Below are 22027 nucleotides of genomic sequence, written 5' to 3'. Positions count from 1 at the left end.
AGATTTTCTTTTCTTTACTTTAATAAAATTTGCTAATAATTTCCCCGCTTTATTTGAATTTCCATAATATTGTACTTGTTTATTGAAAATGTCTTTTCTCACAATTTGAGAAGAAATCTCATTATATTTAACTTTTAATTTTAATATTTCTTGTAATGTTTTATTTTCCCATTTCTCAATTAATTTATTTTCTAATAATTTAATTTGTTTTCCTATTTCAAGAAATTGTTTTTTTTTTTGTTTATTAATAAATGTTGAGTATGAGATAATATTTCCTCTCATAGTTGCTTTAAAAGCATCCCATAAGATCTCAGCATTAATAGTATCTGATTCATTAAATTGAAAGAATTCTTGCATTTTTATTTTAAAATCTTCAAGAAATTTTGAATCCGCTAGTAAATCATTATTAAATCTCCATATTGAATCAAAGTTTTCAATATCATAATTTTGAAGATTAATCCACACACCAGCATGATCTGAAATTATAATGGGATCAATTATTGCTTTTAGTACACGCTGCGCTATATTATTAGAAACAAATATATAATCAATTCGTGAAAAAGATTTATGGACCTGAGAACAAAAAGAAAATTCCTGTTCATTAAAATGAAGAATTCGCCATATATCTACTAAATCACAAGATAGTATCAAATTATCTAAGCCTAATGATTTCATGACTTTACTTGGTTTTTTATCCAATATCGGATCCATTACAGCATTGAAATCCCCTGCTACTATTAAATTAGATGTAGCCAGTGGTAAAAGTAATTGTTGAATTTGTTTAAAAAACTCCATTTGATTCGTATTAGGAGCATATAAATTGAATAAATTCAGGGTTGTATTTCCCAGAACCATTTCGATATGTACCCATCTTCCTAAGGGATCATAATTAATTAATTTAAAATCTGCATTACATTTTTTGTTTATTAGAACTGCCACTCCAGCTTTTTAACAGCGGAAGCTGGAGCAGCCCGCTACCCTGAAGCATACTCATCCTAGCCTTGAAACTCCAATCCAAACCCCTCCCCCTCCCAAAAAGACACGCACACCAGATTGGTGAAAACTGGCCGCAGCCCTGTTTATTGTGAAATAAACATATTTAAATAACATTTGCATAATAAACCAAATATACAAACAGCATTATATAACAGTTTATCTGATTAAACCCACACAATGGTATCACCATTGTGACCCTGATCCCGAGCTACCGACATAGATGAAAATGGCCCCCGACCCTGCCGTCTAAGCAAGGGTCCGAGGGGTGGCATGACCCCACATGCCCCCTTGTCCAGGGTCATCAGACCCACCAGGCACGGCTCCCAGCCGGCCCACCACTCATCCCATGATGAGACCAGCCGCCAGTAGCTCGGGATACCGCCAACCGAAAACCCAACGCTGCACCCCTCTGAACCAATGGGCGGGAGGGCGGGAAAGCAGCCTCGGAGGACCGGAAACCGTTACGGTCCTCCGAGAGCCCTGCTTATATACCCCCTCCCCACCCTACCCTGCGGCCCCTACCCGACCCTTTTGAGATCCCTCCCACGGCCGGAAAGACCTCCTCCCCTCGATTTGTCTTCCCTGCCTGCCTAACCACCCCTTCCTAACATATCCCCAACGGACGGCTCCGCGGGCCTCCCAGCTCCGCGTTAGAGCCGCCCGTCGAGACAAGCTCTCGGGCTTTTTATAACAGCGGAAGCTGGAGCAGCCCGCTACCCTGAAGCATACTCATCCTAGCCTTGAAACTCCAATCCAAACCCCTCCCCCTCCCAAAAAGACACGCACACCAGATTGGTGAAAACTGGCCGCAGCCCTGTTTATTGTGAAATAAACATATTTAAATAACATTTGCATAATAAACCAAATATACAAACAGCATTATATAACAGTTTATCTGATTAAACCCACACAATGGTATCACCATTGTGACCCTGATCCCGAGCTACCGACATAGATGAAAATGGCCCCCGACCCTGCCGTCTAAGCAAGGGTCCGAGGGGTGGCATGACCCCACATGCCCCCTTGTCCAGGGTCATCAGACCCACCAGGCACGGCTCCCAGCCGGCCCACCACTCATCCCATGATGAGACCAGCCGCCAGTAGCTCGGGATACCGCCACAGGCCTGAAACTCGTTACAGGCCCCCCCCCAACAATGAACAGAGCTGCGGCTAGAAGTCTAACACGCGTTCACAGCAAGAAGCAAAATCATCGAGCAATAGGTCCCACCCGATGTCTGACAAATGTACCCGATCTCTAGAAAACAACCCAGAACAAGAAACATCTACCCAAGCATGTCTGATCTGCAACCCGCCCCGAGCCTCCACCCACCTCCCAATTTGTCGATTCACCTTGATAAGCCCCCTGGTCCATCTACGGGATACCAACCGCTTCGGTCGCGGGATAATGTCAGACCAAACAAGCCTAGCCCCCGGGAACCAACCCTGAATCACTCCAAGATCTCCTATGACCATATCAATTAAAAATTTTCCACTGAGGGAATCAACATCATTGCCCCCAAGGTGAAAAATTAAAAGATCTGGACGCCGGGCACGACGACGAAGATCGTCCAGAAGAGTGAGCAGCTGATGCCAGCGCATACCCCGCTGTCCCCACCAAGAGACATAGACTCCTCGAAGACGAAGGCCCAAGTGCTGACCACCCGGACGGACCACAGCACGCTCCCCGGCCCAATGGACGAAGGAGTGCCCGATGATCCATACCGACAGGACACGTTGAGCAGCATCTGTAAAGCAAAGCCCAGCAGTCAAGCCAACGTCCCCCAACACTTTAACAGTTAGTAACAGAGAGCCATGCAGGGAACCCATCCAACTGCCCCCCACCCGCAAACAGCCCCCCCCCTCCACGGGACACACCACCCAGCTGCCCTAGACCCCCCCTTGACTCGGAACACCCTTACCCGCTGGACTGACCCGACGGAGAACACCCCCGCCCGTATCCCGACGAACGAATGTATCCCCGATAGGCCTCCGAGGACCAACGACCCAGTTGTCGAATAACCTCGGCAGGCAACCCCGCCTCGAAGGCACTGGTAGCAGCCCCTATGCGAAATGAGTGAGTGCCGAAGCGCATCGGCTCAGCTCCGCAACGACCCAGCGCCCGCCGCAACACTGCCAGAAATTGGTAACGAGTAAGGCGAGAGCCGTCTGCATGAATCAACAATGCCAAGTCCGAATCAGGTCGAACCGCCATATAGGCAGCCAAAGATTGGACGGGGCACGAAGTACAACCCTCCACTCGGTGTAATACTATCGTGCGCCCTCTGCCCAGCTGATCCGACTTAGACCGGGCGATGAATAACCTCACTGTATCCCCATCCACGAGCACTTGACTATGCAAGAGACCGCGCATGCCCCGTAAATCGGACGGGTGAACGAGCAACTCACCCACACGCAAAGCCCCGAAGAACGCCAAGGAAAACGCCACCCTAAATAAACCTGCTTCGAAGCCCGAATGCGCAATCCCAGGCAAAACCCCTAAGATGCGGGATAACAATGCATGCGTTATAGGCAACCGAGGATCCGGCAACCGCGGTGCCACCCGATCCCAGGCCGCCAGCATCCTGCGCGGCAAAAATCCCGAAACTGGGCAGAACCATCCGAAGGCTCTACAAAAGAAGGCAAAGCCTGCCAGATGGCCCGCCGCTGAACTGCGTGAACAGCCCGCAGTCAGGGAATCAGCTAAGAAATCCGCTAACAAGACCTCGGTAACAGGGCCAGGTACCCAACCCCTCGAGCGCAGACAGTTAAACACTGTAACAAAACCCCGATTATAACGGGTCCAAGTAGCAGGAGCTACGGACTGCTGCAGCAGGCTCCAGATCCGCTCACCACCAGGTTCCACAAGTGCTCCGGCATCGGTGACCCATCCGTCTTCGCTGTCGGCGCCAGCTGCCGGAACTGCAAAAATTGAAATCGAGAAAGGGCATCAGCAAGCTTGTTCTGAATCCCGGGGACGTGGCGAGCCCGAATGTATAAATTAAGCTGCAAACAGCGCAAGACAAATTCTCGCAACACTGCGTTCACCTTCAAGCATTTCGCGGCTTGCCGATTCACCACTTCCACCACTCCCATATTGTCGCACCAGAAAACAACGCGCCGATTCCGTAACTTCTCCGGCCACAACTCGCACGCCACCAACAAGGGGAAAAGTTCCAGCAAGGTCACATTGCGAGTAACACCCGCCTGACGCCAACCCTCAGGCCATGCTGCCGCGCACCAATCCCCCTGACAGTAAATACCAAAACCCACACCGCCTGCTGCATCCGATTGCAGCTCGAGATCTACAGTAGAGACGTCGGGAAGCTGAATCGGGAGCGACCCGTTAAACTGGGATAGGAATAAAGACCACATATGCAAGTCCGCTCGAATCCCCGCAGTAATCCGTACAAAGTGTCTACGATCATGTATACCCGACGTCGCAACCGCCAGACGCCGGGAAAAGGCACGTCCCATAGGTAGGACCCGACAGGCAAAATTGAGGGACCCCAACAAAGATTGAACCACCCTCAAAGTAGGCTTACGGGTGTCCCGAACAAGCGAAATCAAAGCTAACAACTGGCGCACTTTACCCAACGGGAGCCGAGTCACCATAGCCACCGAGTCAATCTCGATCCCCAAGAAAGTGAGACAAGTAGTGGGCCCTTCAGATTTAGCAGCTGACAATGGTACACCAAATTCAGCGGCCATGTCTTCAAAAGTAGATTTCAACAGACTACAATCACCAGAACCTGCCCCACCAACGAAAAGAAAATCATCCAGATAGTGCACCACCGACTCCCTCCCTGCACGACGAACAGTTACCCAATGCAAAAAGGAGCTGAACAACTCAAAGAATGCGCAAGAGACGGAACAACCCATCGGCAGACAGCGATCAAAATAAAAGGCACCTTCGAAACGAAACCCCAGTAGAGGATATGAAGACGGATGAACCGGCAGTAACCTAAAGGCCGACTCGATATCTACTTTAGCCAGCAAGGCACTACTGCCCGCCTTTCGAACGAGGTGTAAGGCGCAGTCGAAGGAGGCATAGCGGACAGAGCAAAAATCGCGAGGAATACCTTCGTTCACCGAGTGCCCCACGGGCCTGGATAAATTATGGATCAGGCGATATTTGCCCGGCTCTTTCTTAGGGATAATCGCCAGAGGAGACAATACCATCACCGAAAACGGGCGTTCCATAAAGGGCCCCGCAATACGCGCCCAATCTAGTTCTTCACACAACTTGCGTCGTACCTCCCCCCGCAACTGAGACACCGAGGATGCATTGGACGCCTGCACATTAACCAAAGGAAGTGAGTAAGGAATAACAAAACCCTCCCTAAATCCCCGTATAAGCGTCGCAGCGGCCCGCCGATCGCTGTAAAGGTCCAACCAAGGCTGCATGGCGCCCACCCGGACCGGGGTGGGCAACCCCTGCACCCTGACCTCACTTGGCCTGGGTGGGAGGCGGCCCCGCTCCCTTCTTGGGGCACTTGAGCGCTGAGTGCCCTTGCCCGCACAAGGAGCAGGCATGACGGAAACGACAGTCCGTAAAGGAACAGGAAGATTTGTTAAACTGCCAGCAGAGGCCAGGGCCCCCCCCCAGCCCCCGGGCCTCCAATGGGACGAAAGGAACGAGCCCCCCCAGTGACTTGAGACCCCGGCTTCCCCGACGCACCCAAACCCGACCCAGTCGGTTTCGACATGTGAGTGAGCCAAAGATTGATGTCCTGCGTACCCCAGGACATGTGCCGGTTTTCCTCCATCTTGTCGCGGAACGCTTCATCGTAGTTGAGCCACGACCACCCGCCGAACCGCTGATAAGCATCGAGGATTGAATCCGCATATGCCAGCAAAAGGCCATAGTCCTGAGGGCGCTCCCGCCCCCAGACACTCGCCAACCTCAAGAATGCCCGCGTCCAATTCAGGACATTGCGGGACACTAAGCCCACCTTTTGCTTCCCCCCATCCTTCTTACTTTTCTTCTTCCGCCCGTGCACTCTGCCCTCCAAAAGCCTAAAAACATCAACACACGTACGCTTCCGGATCTTACGACGGAGAGAACGCGGAACCTTCTCCCACAGTTCCGACAGCGCCACGAGAGCCGGAGCTCCCCGAATATCCCCCTCCTGCGCTGACTTAACACCCGCCCCCCGCCGCGGAGACCCTGACGAGGAAGACGACGACGAAGAGGAAGAGGTTAAAGAAGATGAAGAGGACGAAGAAGAAGAAGCCCTACTCCGACGACCCCTCCTACCCCTCTTTTTCTCTTTACGCTTCCCCCCTTTGTCCCCGACCCCAGCCTCTAAGGCCATGTTACCCGTGGTCCTGACTCCTCCAGGTCCGCTTCCCGCACCTGCCGCTCCAGGAGTGGTGCCCTCCGAAGCAACCACCATAACAGGGCTCTGGCTCGCCTGCACTGGTTCCTCGACTCCGGTCCGCGGGGCTTCCATCCGTCCTCCGGTCGCAACTCCGGCAGAACAAGGCTCCGTGCGGCGCTCACGTCCAGCGGCGGGATCCTGGGGGAAAAAATCCAAACAGGGGCCAGCAACCTGTACAGTATGAGGAGAGGTTAACCCTGGGGGCCAAGCCCCCGCCAGCTGATCACCCCCCCCTTCCAACCTCCGAGACACCCCTCCAAAAGAGGTGCCCGGGCCCCAAGACGGCGAAGGAACCGCTCCCGGGAATGGCGAAGAACCCATAGCCCAGGGGCTGGATCCCCAAGGAGAACACCAAGGCCCATACGCCCAAGGCGGCCACCATGAGGTTGACGGAGACCCACGACCCAACCCGGACGTGGAGGGAAACACGGGGGTATCCTCCCCTAACTCACCCCTCACCCCGGAGGAATACGCCGTCCCTCTCTGCTGGCCGGGATCGGACCCGACCCAGTCCCCCCTTGAACCACCCGAAGTTGCTAAAGGCACTTCCGTAGCAGGCACACTCACTGCAGCAGAAGCCCTCCCCGCTCCTGCAGGAGCAGATGCTGCAGGCTCTACAGGCACACTGGCTGTGTGAGGAACCTCTCTACCCCTCCCACGTCCTCCCTGCGGCCTGCTTCTGCCCCTGCGGGCCGACCCCGCGCGGCCACTAGCAGCCAACCCCTCCCCCCCTGCCTCCAGCGCTATCGCAGTTCGGGCAGCCGAACGCGAGCGCCGAGGAGGCAAATCGCGCCCCCCCGCAGCAGAGGCACTCACCGGTTCGCTGTCTTCCTCGTCCAGCGAATCTCCGGCCAGCAGGGACAGCTCCGCGGGATCTGCCGCATCGACGGTAGGTGCACGCTCCATCCGCCCGACCACACTAGCCTCCGAATCGAAAACGAAAACGGCCACGTGGCAGGCCGCAGGACACCTCAAACCGCCGACTCCAACTAAAGCAGCCTCGGAGGACCGGAAACCGTTACGGTCCTCCGAGAGCCCTGCTTATATACCCCCTCCCCACCCTACCCTGCGGCCCCTACCCGACCCTTTTGAGATCCCTCCCACGGCCGGAAAGACCTCCTCCCCTCGATTTGTCTTCCCTGCCTGCCTAACCACCCCTTCCTAACATATCCCCAACGGACGGCTCCGCGGGCCTCCCAGCTCCGCGTTAGAGCCGCCCGTCGAGACAAGCTCTCGGGCTTTTTATTCTTTAAAGCCGGTGCAAATAAACATTTAGAAATCCAACCTCCAGATAATTTTTTTGATTCAATTTCTGAAAGATGGGTCTCTTGAATGAAGTAAATGTCCGCATTTTGATTTTTAAGGAACGATAATAATTTCTTCTTCTTAATAGGATGATTTAAACCATTGACATTCAGGGAATACATTTTTATATCCATCTAATTAATAATTATGTTGTGGCCAATATTCTATAATGATTTACAAGATTAGTTCCTAGCACATTCAATAAAAATTTATCTCCTATCCCACCCAATATTTTCCCTCCCTCCCCACCCATTATCATATTCTGATTTGGAACACGCATTGGTCATGCAAAACCTAAATCTCCATCCCCAGGCAACTAATAATTCATTATATTATTTAAAAACATATTTCTAAATTCAATATATTCTTTATACTTCCACCCTTATATAATTGTATATTATGTCCATTTAATCTATAAAATTTTATAAATTTACTGAGAATTATATATATTTGATTCATAAAATTAAATTCGATATCATGCATACATGTAATATAATACTCTGAATAAATAAACATATTACAAATATAGCTCTTATTTTCTATATATCTGTTATTCATCATGTAAATTAAATATATCCATTTTTATATAAATATTAATATTAATAATAATGCATTTCAATCATTTTCTTAGATCTTCTTCATAATAAATTAATTTGAATGAATAATTGAATAAAATATACATTTTATATCAATAAATAAGTTGTATAATAAATTCATATTTTTTTTTTAATTATCTACCAATCAATTACTTAATTTCTTATTTTTCATAATAAGTTAATATGACTGAATAATTGAATTAAATAAAAATCTTATAGTAGACATCTATTTTATTAATTATTCCTGTCAATAATCAAATTATTTTCTTGTATATATTTATAAAATTATAATTTTCTTACACAGAATTAAAATATTGTTTTTATAATAAATTAATATATTTCATTTTTATATCTTATTCTCAATATAGCAAAAATAAATTTTCCTTTCAATATTTTTAATGATAATTTCATTGTAAATCATTTCATTATTCATTAATCATAATAAGTTAATATGCTATATAATTGAATATATTCTATATTTGATTAAAATATGTATTTTATATAAATTTTTAAATAAATAATTTATTTATTTATATTTTAATAATTAAAAAAAAATTTTTTTTTTTTTTTATATTTTATTTTATTTATTTATTTATTTTTTAGTAATATTAATGATTGTGGATGCTAATATTTTATTAATAATTAATTTAATAAAATAATATTATATTATTGCATCCACTATATCAATAAATTATATTTCCAGTTAGTAACATTTCTTATGTCTTAATTTATTTTTTTTTTAATAATCTTCTTTATTTTCCTTTTTTTCCAACTTCTTTCTTCTTTCTTCTTTCTTCTTTCTTCAGCTGAATTATTCTGTTTTTTATGTAAACATAGGTTCTTTTTGTGTCAAAAATTCTTTCAGTTTTGCAGGGTCTTGAAAATATATGGATTTATTTCCACTGGATACTCTCATAGTGGATGGATAATATATTCCATATATGTATCCTTTTTCTTTCAGCTGCTGTCTGTATGTGAGGAATTGTTTTCTTATGTTTGCTGTATATTTAGCAAAATCCGGTACTAAAATCAGTTTTGATCCTTTATAATTCAAGTTTTTATTTGCTTTTGCCATTTTTAATATTTCTTGAGCTTGTTGATACCTTAACACCTTGAATATCAAAGGTCTTGGAGCAGCCTGGTTTACTGGCTTTCTTGTGGGGATTCTGTGGGCTCTTTCAATTTCTAACGGCCATTTTGAATTGAGCTGAAGCAGTTTAGGTAAAAGATTTTCCAAGAATTGTACAGGATCTCCCCCTTCAATATTTTCAGCCAGCCCCAAAATTCTGATGTTCTTTCTTTTTCCTCGGTTTTCCATGTCCACCAATTGATTTTTTAAAGCTGCTACTTCTTTTTTATCTTTGTCATATTCTTGTGTGAAGGATTCAAATTTCTCCATTTTTTCTTCCATCACTGTCATTCTCAGTCTTTCCGTTTGGATCTCTTGTTTCATGTTAAGAAGTTCTTCTTTAACTTCAGATATTTTATTGGCATTTTCAGTCAGCATCAGTTTTATTTTGAACAGTTCAGTCATTATATCAGACTTTTCAGTGAGTTCTTCAGTCTCCATCGGGAACGGCACACTCGATGGTGACAGGGGAGTTACTTTTGTTCTTTTTGCTGATATACCCGATGTTGAAGGTTTATCAGCTTTCCCCTGCTTCATACTTGCCATTTCCGACGTTGTTTTATGTATTTTTAATAGCGATTTGAGAAAGTAGAAGTTTTATTTTTATTCCATTTGTTGCCTGGATACGGGAGCGCTGCGGTTAGGCTGCCATATCGTGCGCGCTCCAAGCCACGCCCCCTTGTCAGAATATTTAATATAGTGGGAAATAATAAAATAAAATAAAAATAAAATATATAAATAAATACAAAAAAAATATATATATATATATTTAAGTATATATATATTAAAATGGATATGAGGTTTATAACACTGAATTGGGAGATATGTAAAGAGGAAAAACAGGAATTTAAGTATTTAAAATGTTTCAACTTATAGAATATAGGGGAAATAATGAAATGAATTGCTTGGGATGGGGAAGAGGGCTAGTCTGATAGTTTGACTTCAAGTTATAGCATTCTAAGAAGGGGTGGGATAAGGGAGGGTTTAGGGATGGGTTTCGGGGATTTTATTAATATAATCTGTAAGAAATTAAGGGAGAAAAGAAATATATCTTATAATAAATTAAAGGAAATTAAATTTTTACAAAGAAAATATACATTGCATAATTTATTGAAGTTTATATTTGTTATTAATAATTCTAACAATGGAGCTTAAAATATTATCGCTTAATGTTAATGGATTGAACCATCCTATCAAAAGAAAGAAAACCCTTTTATATCTGAAACAACAAAATATAGATATCTGCTATATTCAAGAGACACACTTATCAGCTATAGAATCTAAAAAATTAAAAGATACATGGATAAAACATTGTTTTTATGCACCAGCTGTAAATAAAAAAGCAGGAGTTGCAATTTTGGTAAGCAAGAGATGTACTGCAAATTTCAAATTTATTTCAGCTGATCCCTTAGGAAGATGGTTACATATAGACATGAAAATGGGAAATACTACCATGACACTGTTCAATATATACGCACCTAATACGAACCAAATTGAATTTTTTAAAACTCTGCAACAAATATTATTACCACTGGCTACTTCAAACTTAGTGGTGGCTGGGGATTTTAATGCTGTTATAGATCCAATTATGGACAAAAAACCTAGTAAAAATATGAAATCATTAGGATTAGATAATTTAGTAACAAATTGTGATTTGAAAGATATATGGCGAATATTTCATTTTAATGACCGGGAATTTTCATTTTTTTCCCATGTTCATAAATCTTTTTCAAGGATAGATTATATATTGGTTTCAAATTCATTAGTTCAACTAGTAACACAAGCCTCCATAGATCCAATTATTTTATCTGATCATGGTGGAGTGTGGATTAAAATTAAGATAGTTGATAAAGAAGACAATAGACCTATATGGAGATTTGATAATGCCTTGCTTGTTGAACCAAATTTTATTGAGGAATTACAAGTGAAAATCAAAGATTATTTTCAAAATAACAATACAAAAGATATTTCAATAGAAATATTATGGGATGCTTTTAAAGCAACCATTAGAGGTCAAATTATTTCCTTTTCGGCATATATAAAAAAAAAAATTAAAGAACAATTTTATAATTTGGAAAAAGATATAAAATTACTGGAATCTAAATTAATTAAAAAATGGGAATATTCTACATTACAAGACCTCTTGAAAGCTAAAGGGAAATATAATGAATATTCTTCTAAGTTAATTAGGAAAGATTTATTTTCTCAACAAGCATTGTATTATGGAAATTCAAATAAGGCGGGAAGAATATTGGCAAATTATCTAAAAGCTAAAAAAAGGAAAACAAAAATAGCAATGATAAAAGATGAAAAAGGAAATAGTTATTCTCAAAATGGACCAATTATAAAACAATTTTTAAATTTTTACAAAAACCTGTATTCTTCTGAATCTTATTTGGATAAAGAAAAAGATGGTAAAAAATTTTTCAAATCAATTAAGGGACCGAAAATTCCTGAGCATATAAAAGAAAATTTAGAAAAGCCAATATTAATAAACGAATTGCAAACAGCATTGAAGTCCCTTAGAGTTGGATCCGCTCCAGGTGGAGATGGTTTTACCATAGAGTTTTATAAATCATTTCAAATTACCATATTACCATATTTATTAAATTTATATCAGACTCAACTTACTAAAGGATATATTATGGGTACCATGGCTGAATCGTTAACTATTGTTTTACCAAAGCCAAATAAAGATCCCACACTGGTTTCCAATTACAGGCCTATTTCTTTAATTAATATTGATGGAAAAATATTGGCTAAGATTTTGGCTATTCGTTTAGCTAAAGCTCTCCCTTTTATTATTGGAATACACCAAACAGGATTCATTGCTCAAAGACATTCTTCTAACAACACTAGACTGGCATTACATATGTTGACTTTGTCCAAAACCTTAAAAGATCCAGTTTTCTCTGTATCTCTTGATGCAGAGAAAGCTTTTGATCGTGTTGAAAGGACCTTTATGTATCAAGTGATGGAATGGTTTGGAATTGGATCAGTATTCGTTCAAATGGTTCAAACTTTGTATAGTTCTCCTGTTGCTAAATTATATATTAATAATAATTTTTCAGAAGTTTTCAAATTGCAAAGGGGAGTTAGACAAGGCTGTCCTTTATCTCCTCTGCTTTTTGATATTGTATTGGAACCCTTATTATTAGCTATTCAACAGACAGAGGAGATAGAAGGTATTCCGCATAAAGATCGAGAATATAAGATTTCAGCTTATGCAGATGATATATTGCTCTATTTGAGGAATCCTGAGACAACCATTCCTTGCTTACTTAAGTTAATTGAGAATTTTGGGAAATATTCAGGATATAAGATAAATTGGTCCAAATCAGAAGTTCTTCCACTCAATGTACATTGTACAAAAGGCTTGTTCGATTCATTTCCTTTTCTCTGGAAGGAAGATGGAATAAAATATTTAGGCATATTTATTAAAAACACATTGGAAGAAACAATAAAAATAAATGAAAAATTATTATTGCAAAAGGTCACGGAAATGTGTGAGCAATGGAATCCTTTACACCTTTCATGGTGGGGGAGAGTTCAAACTATTAAGATGATGATTTTGCCTGTAGTTTGTTATCAGTTGGGCATGTTAACTGTATTTTTTCAAGGGTCCTTTTATAAAAAATTAAATAGCATTCTATTAAAATTTATTTGGCTGGGGAAAACTCCTAGAATAGCTTTGGTATCTTTACAAAGATCAATTTCAGAGGGAGGGGTAAATTTTCCAAACTTTTATAGGTACCATCAAGCCTATATTTTGCGTCATGGTATGTATTGGATCCTCCCAGAACTCATGGAAAAACTCCCAGATTGGTTATATATAGAATGGCAACTCATGTCACCAATTCGATTGTCACATGTTCTCAGTATCAAAATGCCTAGTTATAGTAAAGATAATAAAATATTAGCAGATACATGGAAAACTCTAAGATATATAAGCAATTTAACAACTATTCCAATTTACAAATCTACAAATCAATCTATATGGGTAAACTCCAGGATTCAAATTGGAGGAGAAAGACTACTCTGGAAGCATTGGATGATAGCAGGAATACGTATATTAGATGATGTCATTTCTAATGGTACTATGCTTGAATTTTCACAGTTGCAACATAAATTTGGACTTAATAAATCAGAAAATTTTAGATGGATGCAACTGAAGCATGCCATTCAGGCGGGGCTCCCTGACTGGAAAAATCTTAATAATCATTATAGTATGGAATTCCTTTGTTTTCAGACAGACTTCCTAGGTCACCAGGCCTCCCAGTGGTATAAATTATTAAATAGATTTACTAAGAAGAAATTAAAAACTGGTTTAAGAGATATTTGGAGCATTGAGATTAAGCATGAAATTACTGCATCTCAATGGCCACGAATTTGGTCTTGGAGGATGAAATGTACGGTGTCAGCATCTATGAGACAAACTTGGTTTTTTCTGTTGCATAGAGCGTTATGGACCCCTGTTAGATTGCAAAAACTAGATAGTTCTTTGTCTAATAGATGCTGGCATTGTCATTTAGAAGTAGGAACTTTAGATCATTTATTGTTTCATTGCCCATACATTATGAATTTTTGGAAATCAATTTGGGACCAAATTAATAATTTATTAGAAAACCCAACGGCATTGACTTATGATACTGTAATATTTGGTATGGAAATGAGAACCAAAAGTCAGATTTCGGCAAATAACAACAAATTATTATTAATAATGACTGGAGTTGCCATTCAACAAATCACATTTAACTGGAAAGATTGGAAGAGATTAAACTACAATTTCTGGTGGAACTCTTTATGCCATATTTATAAAATGGAAAGGTTTATTGCAGTACAACGGGGCTATCTTAAAAGGTTTCAGGATGTATGGAAACCATTAACGAAATATTGCAAAGATTAAAGTAAAACTGATTCCCTTATATTAATTATTATTTTAAGATGCAGGGGGGGGTATTTTAATATCACATGTTTTATATGATAATAAAATATATGGGTGGGTGGAATGGGATAGGGTTGGGGTTAAGAATTTATGAGATGTATCAATGAATAATTCTAAGTGATGTATTTATTATTTATGTGAATGAATATATTATAACACTTTATGTAATCTTGAAAATGAATAAAGAATACAAAAAAAAAAAACAAGTCCCCTATTGATGGATTTTCAACAGCAGTATCTCTATAGTGCCGCTGAATATCCAGACACCTCAGCGCTATCTGGGAAATACCAAGGCAAAGTAAGGGCATTCCACCCAACTATGGCCCCCTTTTATCAAGTTGCATAAGGGTTTTTTATCGCAAGTCACTGCAGTAAAAGCTCCAATGCTCACAGGAATTCTATGAGCGTCGGAGCTTTTACCGCAGTGGTCTGCAATTAAAAATCCCTTGCGTGGCTTGATAAAAGGGGGCCTATATAAAACAGCAAGCACTTAAGTTTTTGTAAATGTTTGCCAAAAGTTTAGCATCTTAACCCTAAAGTAACATGCAAACACATCCTCTCCCTTCCACCCCCCAAAAATGTAAATGAAACAGTACATACCTGCCTATATCACAGCTGAAGTTGCTATGCCCAGTCCTGGTAGAGCATCAAGGAGGTGTTCGGAGTAACAACAATTTGCTACATTCTTTAACCTCTCTTCCCTACATAGTTAGGAAACTATGCCTTTGTATGCGTCTATCGGTATCATCTCCTCCATTTGTAGTTCTTTTTGTCCTCTGTGGTCCCTGTCTTTAGCTTCATGTCCTCTCCCTACACTGTGAATGTCCTTTTGTAACCCGTTCTGAGTTGCTGAGAAGACGGGATAGAAATCTAAATAAATAAAATCATTTCTATAGCACGACCAGATGCATGCAGCACTGTACATTAAACATGCAATAGGCAGCCCCTGCCTGATAGAGCTTACAGTCTAATTATGACAGACACACAGGACAAAAGGGTGAATCTATATATGCTGATCGGGTAGGGAATTAGAAGGGGAATGATAGGGTGGGGGACTGTGGAGGGAATGACTGGCAGAAATAGGTGCTTTACAAGTTGATTGGGTTAGGACCTAAATGGAACGTCACAAAAGTGGGTTTGCAGCCTGGATTGGAATGCCAGTAAAGACGGAGCCTGATATACTGAATCAGGCAGTTTGTTCCTGGCATTCAGCGCAGCAAGGTAGAAGGGATGGAGTCGGGAGTTGGCCATTGAGGAGAAGGGTACCGCTAAGAGACACTTGCCTGATGAATGGAGTTCTCAAGGCGGAGTGTAGGGAGAGATAAGAGAGGAGAGATATTGATGAGCTGCAGCATGAATACATTTGTAAGTCAATAAGAGGAGTTTGAACTGTATGTGGAAATGAAGGGGGAGCCAGTGAAGCAACTTGAGGAGGAGGAGGGGTAACGAGCATAACAACACTGGCGGAGTAGCCTGGTGGTGAGTGCAATGGACTGCAGAAAAGGGGACCCAGGACCATATCCCACTCTAACTACTACATTTGAGGTGGAAGGTGTGAGCCCACCAAAAAACCTCCAGTACCATCATAAAGGTGATACCTGCAGGCATAAGAGCTACGTATTGGTGTGGTGTACAGTTGGGTTTTGGAGGGCTCACCATACAATATAAAGGGTTATGGTGAGGTGTGTACTTGGGACCTTTTACGTGAAGTTCACTGCAGTGCTCCACTGATCATCTAGGACAGGGGTAGGGAACTCCGGTCCTCGAAAGCCGTATTCCAGTCGGGTCTTCAGGATTTCCCCAATGAATATGCATTGAAAGCAGTGCATGCAAATAGATCTCATGCATATTCATTGGGGAAATCCTGAAAACCCGACTGGAATACGGCTCTCGAGGACCGGAGTTCCCTACCCCTGATAGGATGTCTATGTGGCCAGTCTACTAAAATGCTGGCTCCTCCTACATCCCAATGGTTTGTTTTTGTGTGTTTCTTTTGGACTTTTTTTTTTTTTTTTTTAAATGGTTTATAAAGATAGAACACATCTGAAATAGCCATTTTTTAAAAACAGGGTAGACATTTTTGGTACTGGATTTTTCTGCAACTTCCATAAAATGGGCAAACTCAGATTTGGATGTCATAGTGAAACCTTCCCCTTTACTTTGAATAGACCCTCCCTTGGGTCACTATTTTTGGAAATGAAACTCACAACCGAACCTTCAGACCGCTTCATATTCTCAGTTCCTACACATACCCCTACTCCCATTCCCTCTCTTTCAAATCATTACTGATATCATCAATCACACAATCAGTCTTATACTTGCCACTCACTCCTCCATTCATGTCTTACAATCCTGCCCTGCTCCCCCTCCTGCAGGTCAATTCTATAATCAGTTTCTCAATACTGTCTCATCTTTTCATCAGCCTTAGCTGTCAGGCCATCTTTTCCATTGCAGTAGTGGGACCTTATAGCATAGATGCACATTCAAATTCTGTTGGGTCCCGTTTCCTCCAACAGGAAGTATGCATCGGGGGGGAGGGGGGGGTAGGATAAGGCAGTACTTGAACATTGACCTATGCTGGATCACCTTCCACTGCACTAATTTACTTTTGCTTCTGGTTCAGGCAGAGGTAGGGTGGTGTTATTGGCAGGTCTGGCAGGAGGAAATGAAAGGGGAGATGCTGGGCATTGGGGTACCAGGAAAGAGAATTGAGATGTCAAATGTTGGAGGAGGGTAGGGAAAGAGAAATGTGATGCTGGTTGTTGAAAGGGGGCTAGGGAGTGAGAAAGACAATGATGGATAGAGGGAGAGGAATGGAAATAAATGAGATGGTGGAAATGAGGGGGGAGGGAAGGGAAGGAGAAATGTTATGGTGGACAGTGAGATAGGGAAGGCGAGATGAGATGCTGGACATGGGAGGTAGGAAAGGGGAGATGAGATTATTTATATTAATTACTGTGCCAACATATTATTTCCATAAATAATTAGTTTAAAATAGAAAATTCAATAAATTATTCTTATGATGAAAAGGGCCCAGTGCCGTTGAAACCGCTAAGAGATCAAATATGGGACCATCATGCCACCTTTCCATCCTGCCAGATGTACAATCTTGTTCTGGATGTTTCTAAAACAACACAAAAACTACTGGTATATTCTATGTGAATTTAAAAATTCATAACGCTTATTAGGTGATTAGGTTATTTATATTTACATATTTGCTCAAAAAGTAGGAATTGAAGGGGAGGAGGAGATAGCTGGACTTGGGGAGAGGAGTAAGAAAGGGAGTCAGAAATGGTGGACTGCAGGGGTAGAGTATAAGGCTTTGTGGTGTCTCTGAGGCATGTACATGACTGAAAGTTTGCCCAGGGCTTCAGATATTCTTGGGCTGGCCCAAGTATTCTGTATTTGCGTACAGCTATGTCTATCTTTGGCTATCAATCTCTTTTCTTGTCAAACTCTTTTTATAGTTTAGAAGCTGTCAAACCATCTATGATGCTTTTGGATCATGTAAAGACATGTCTTAAAAGTCCAGTTTGGATCAATGCTGATATTCTTCCGGGTCCTGGTGGAATCACCCTGCCATTGGATGCTGAAGGATTTCTGGACATTGTGACTTCCCACTTCTCAGATGTGACTTTGTCATTGGGATGGGCAACTGGGTGGCATGTACAAAAATGCAATGAAGGTAAGAGTGTAGACTATAAATTGTGTTGTCTTCTTCTTGTATAAGTAGATGATCTGATAACACAGTATGTTGTACTAAAATATAATATAGAGTAACATGTACAGGTCAAAGTTCAAAACTTTACACATGTGATCCAGGATAAGTATATGAAAATTCTCTATGGCTGAAGTCCCCAGATCTGTTTGTTGAAGGCAACATAATGGTCTGGTTTTTAGGGCATAGATCTGCATATACACTGCCGCTATTGTATGAGGACCAAATTTGAGGACTCCCAAGTATCATTCCCTCCCTACAAGTATGACCAAGGGCATTATCTCTTGCTAGTTTTAATTATACCTTGATCGTCTATGCTTAGGTCAAAATTCAGCAGTTTGCTTGATCTTCAGATTAAACAAATCAGAGCACATCACAACTTATTATAGGAGTTTGCATTGGCTTTCCTTCGAGGCTAGAGTGCTTTTTAAGCCGGGTTGTTTATGTTATAAAGCGTTGCATGGCATGACCCCCAGTTATCTAGTGGAGAGCTTTATTAATTCACCTAACTCAAGACGCTCAGCATGGATTTCTACCCTATTTGAATTTCCTTTGATTAGGGATTGTCACTATAAAAGACACTATAATCAATTACGTACTCGCTTATCAATCAGCCCTCTGGGATCAGATGTTTTGTAAATTTCTCATTGCCTCAGAATCTTATATGGACTTTAGGAAATAATTAAAGTCTTACTTATTTAGCAAATTCTTATGATATCGAAGACAAATGATGTTGTAAAATCCAACACGCCCAGATTATTGGAAATTCGCTATTGCTGTTCAGCCGCATAGATATGTAAGTTTTTCAAGTTTGTATTAGGTGTTTATATACCACCTATCAAGATTATCTAAGTGGTTTTACAATCAGGTACTCAAGCATTTTTCCTATCTGTCCCAGTGGGCTCACAATCTATCTAACATAACTGGGGTTTTGCGGGGTATAAATGTTTGTTTAAAATTTACAGTATGAGAAATTTTGATGTGATTATGGGATTAAACAAAACGTATTTAAAAACTTTTTTATTCAAACAAATGGAATAAGAAAACAGTATTGCAAAATACAGTGTTCCCCTGATTGTTCACGGTCAGCGGTTCGCAGTCCCGGTCATTTGTGGTATTTTCGGACCATGAACCGCCAACAAGGAGAGGGCAGTGGGAGAGGCAGGAGAGAGCAGCCGGAGCACCGCGAGCGCAGGAAATCACTCGTGGTTCGCTCCGACCGCCTCTTCCTGCACAAAGTCGGGCCTTATCCAATCAGGAGCTGCTTTGACACGCAACTCCAGATTAATAAGGCCCGACTTCATGCAGGAAGCAAACCACGAGTGATTTCCTGCACTCGCGGCGCTCCGGCTGCTCTTCTGCTGCCCTCTTCAGGCTCCCCCATGAAAAAACGTATTCACGTTTTTTTGAGATTCGCAGGGGTTCCTGGAACGGAACCCCCGCAAATCTCGGGGGAGCACTGTATATTTATTGAATGAGTATTGGAGTGGCCTAGGGCCTCAGTTGAAGGTTTAAAGTATTTTGACACTATCTTGTTTGCCATACTATGCTCGCCATTCTTATGTCTCATGTTTTGTTATATTATGTTTTACCATGTTTTAACTATCCCCCCCTTTTTACAAAACTGCAAAAGCGTTTTTTAGCGCTGGCCGGCATACTGAATACTGTGCACTGCTCCGACGCTCATAGGAACGCTATGAGTGTCCGAGTAGCACACTGCTTTCAGTGCCCCGGCTGGTGCTAAAAACTGCTTTTGTGGTTATGTAAAAAGGAGGAGGGGATATGTTTTGCCATCTGTATCAGATAATGTTCTGCCATGCCAGGTTTGCCATCACTTTGTATAAATACTTTTTATTATCTATGTAAACTTGTAACCCGTTCTGAGCTCTTCTGGAAGGACGGGATATAAAACCAAATAAATAACAAATATTAGTACTCAGGAATATAGAATTCATTCCACCATTTCCTGGGCTCTTTTGGTAATAGTGATTACATTACATTACATTACATTAGGGACTTCTATTCCGCCTATACCTTGCAGTTCAAGGCGGATTACAAAAGAGCTAACTGGACATTTCCAGTGAAGTTACAACAGTTTTGGGGTTTTTTGTTTTTTTTTTTTGGTTACAAGGAAGGAGAGATACCTGGATTAATTCTGGAAGAACTTGCAAATTGGATATTAAATTGACTGTACGTTACTGTGTGATATAACAAATAGATTACAGTTAGAGTACAAATAAGATTACGTAACATTTCAGGGATCTGAATACTTGGCTGGTGTTTTGGGAAGGAAGAGATTATTTAAGTGGAGGTTTTGAGGGAGAATTTATCTAGGAGGAGGGGGAAGGGTTGGGTTAAGATATCTGGATAAATTTTTTGAAAAGTAGGGTTTTGATTTCTTTTCGAAAAGTTTTGAAGTCACCCGTTGCCGTCAACAGGTTGAAGATGGAGTGGTTAAGTTTTGCTGCTTGCGTTGCCAGGTTATCAAACATCTTTTTGCGCTGAGTGCCCTTGAGTGGAGGAAAGGCAAAAACCTACTCTGGATAGGTGTAAACTGTGAATGGAGTCTGTAATCCCAGAACCTGAGGTTCTGGGCCGTCTCTAAAACTTTGCCCTAGGTTTTCAATCACTCTATAGATATCTAAAATATTAATGGGGGAAACAGGTTTTGTCTAGCTGCACAGTTCATAGTATTTAAGGTCAAAATTCTGTAACAAGTATTAAATATTAAACAAGTACTCTTCAGTGTCTGCTGAACATGTATACAAAGCTAAACGCTGTACAAAAAAAATGAAAGAAAAAAGCCTCAGACAGCGCAAGGAACATTTCCAAGCGCACAGAGTGAAGTGCACATCGGCTGTACTTCATATCATCCATCACTGGCACACAAAAAAAGCATCATTAGTAGTACAGTATTTCACACTGGTAATGGAGTAAATAAACGTTTGTTCAGATAAGCAATTTCATTAATATTTTTTCAATCTCAAGATCCCCGGATGGTGGCCATCGTTTTGCAACAGAGCAACATCACTGCTTCAAGGCACAGGATCAGCGGGCGCAAAAATGCTCTCAGTGTGAGTGATGAGTCACTGCCGCAATGGTACCACAGCATGTTCAGTAGATACTGGAGCGTACTTGTTTATATTTGCATTTTGTTATACCCCTCCAAGGTGACAGGACAAAGGCGCGACGACAACCCAGCACAGACAATTGAGCACAAGGCGGAAGTGCGCCGAAGAAAAACACTATTTTAAAGGGCTCCAACAGGGAGTGTGGGGGGGAACCCCCCACTTTACTTAACAGAGATCGCGCTGGCGTTGGGGGGGGGTTTGGGGGGTTATACTGAAAACTTTACTTTTTCCCTAAAAAAGAGGGAAAAAGTTAAGTTTCCAGTAAACGAGAGGGGTTACAACCCCCCAAACCCCCCACAACGCCGGCGCGATCTCTGTTAAGTAAAGTGGGGGGGGGGTTCTCCCCCTCACACTCCCTGTCGGAGCCCTTTAAAATAGTGTTTTTCTTCAGTGCGCTTCCGCCTTGCGCTCAGTTGTCTGCGCTGGGTTGTCGTCGCGCCTTTGTCGTCGCGCGCTTTTGTCTATGAACCCCCCTCCAGTCCTTATTTTTGTGACCAGTTTTCATGTAGCAGCAGACTCTAGAAGTTTGCATAGGAATGGCTGGGCATTTTGAAGCAGAGCAGTTCCAGCAACCCTCAAAAATTGCCCAGGGTGAGTTGGGATACAGATTATTTGTAGAGATACACATTCACATGTAGGAAGAGATTTTCCCAGAGGGCTTTTAGGATTTCTTGAATATATCTTATTGCTTTAGGTGATTTAGAATTGGCATTTCAGTAGGTGTGTTTGTTTCATTTAAGGCTGTGTGTTCTAAGTGTCTGTGCTTTTTCTTTGACAGCTCTGTGTAGGTGTCCTGTCATTTTTTTTTTTTACATTGATTTCCTAC

At 41.9% G+C, this 22027-nt stretch overlaps 1 protein-coding gene across 1 annotated transcript in view; it reads left to right on the top strand.

Moving 5' to 3' along the window:
• Window positions 1-22027, top strand: part of FAM151B (family with sequence similarity 151 member B) — an 80117-nt gene that overhangs the window by 43500 nt on the left and 14590 nt on the right. Inside the window, exon 4 of the mRNA XM_033926128.1 lies at window positions 17820-18037. Within this exon, the coding sequence (XP_033782019.1) occupies window positions 17820-18037 (218 nt within the window). The remainder of the gene's footprint in view (window positions 1-17819; window positions 18038-22027) is intronic.

Source organism: Geotrypetes seraphini, chromosome 1 (genome assembly GCF_902459505.1).
Source record: "Geotrypetes seraphini chromosome 1, aGeoSer1.1, whole genome shotgun sequence".
Taxonomy (NCBI): Eukaryota; Metazoa; Chordata; class Amphibia; order Gymnophiona; family Dermophiidae; genus Geotrypetes; species Geotrypetes seraphini.
The sequence above is the reverse complement of the archived record's forward strand: the minus strand, read 5'-3'. Positions and strand labels throughout refer to the sequence as shown.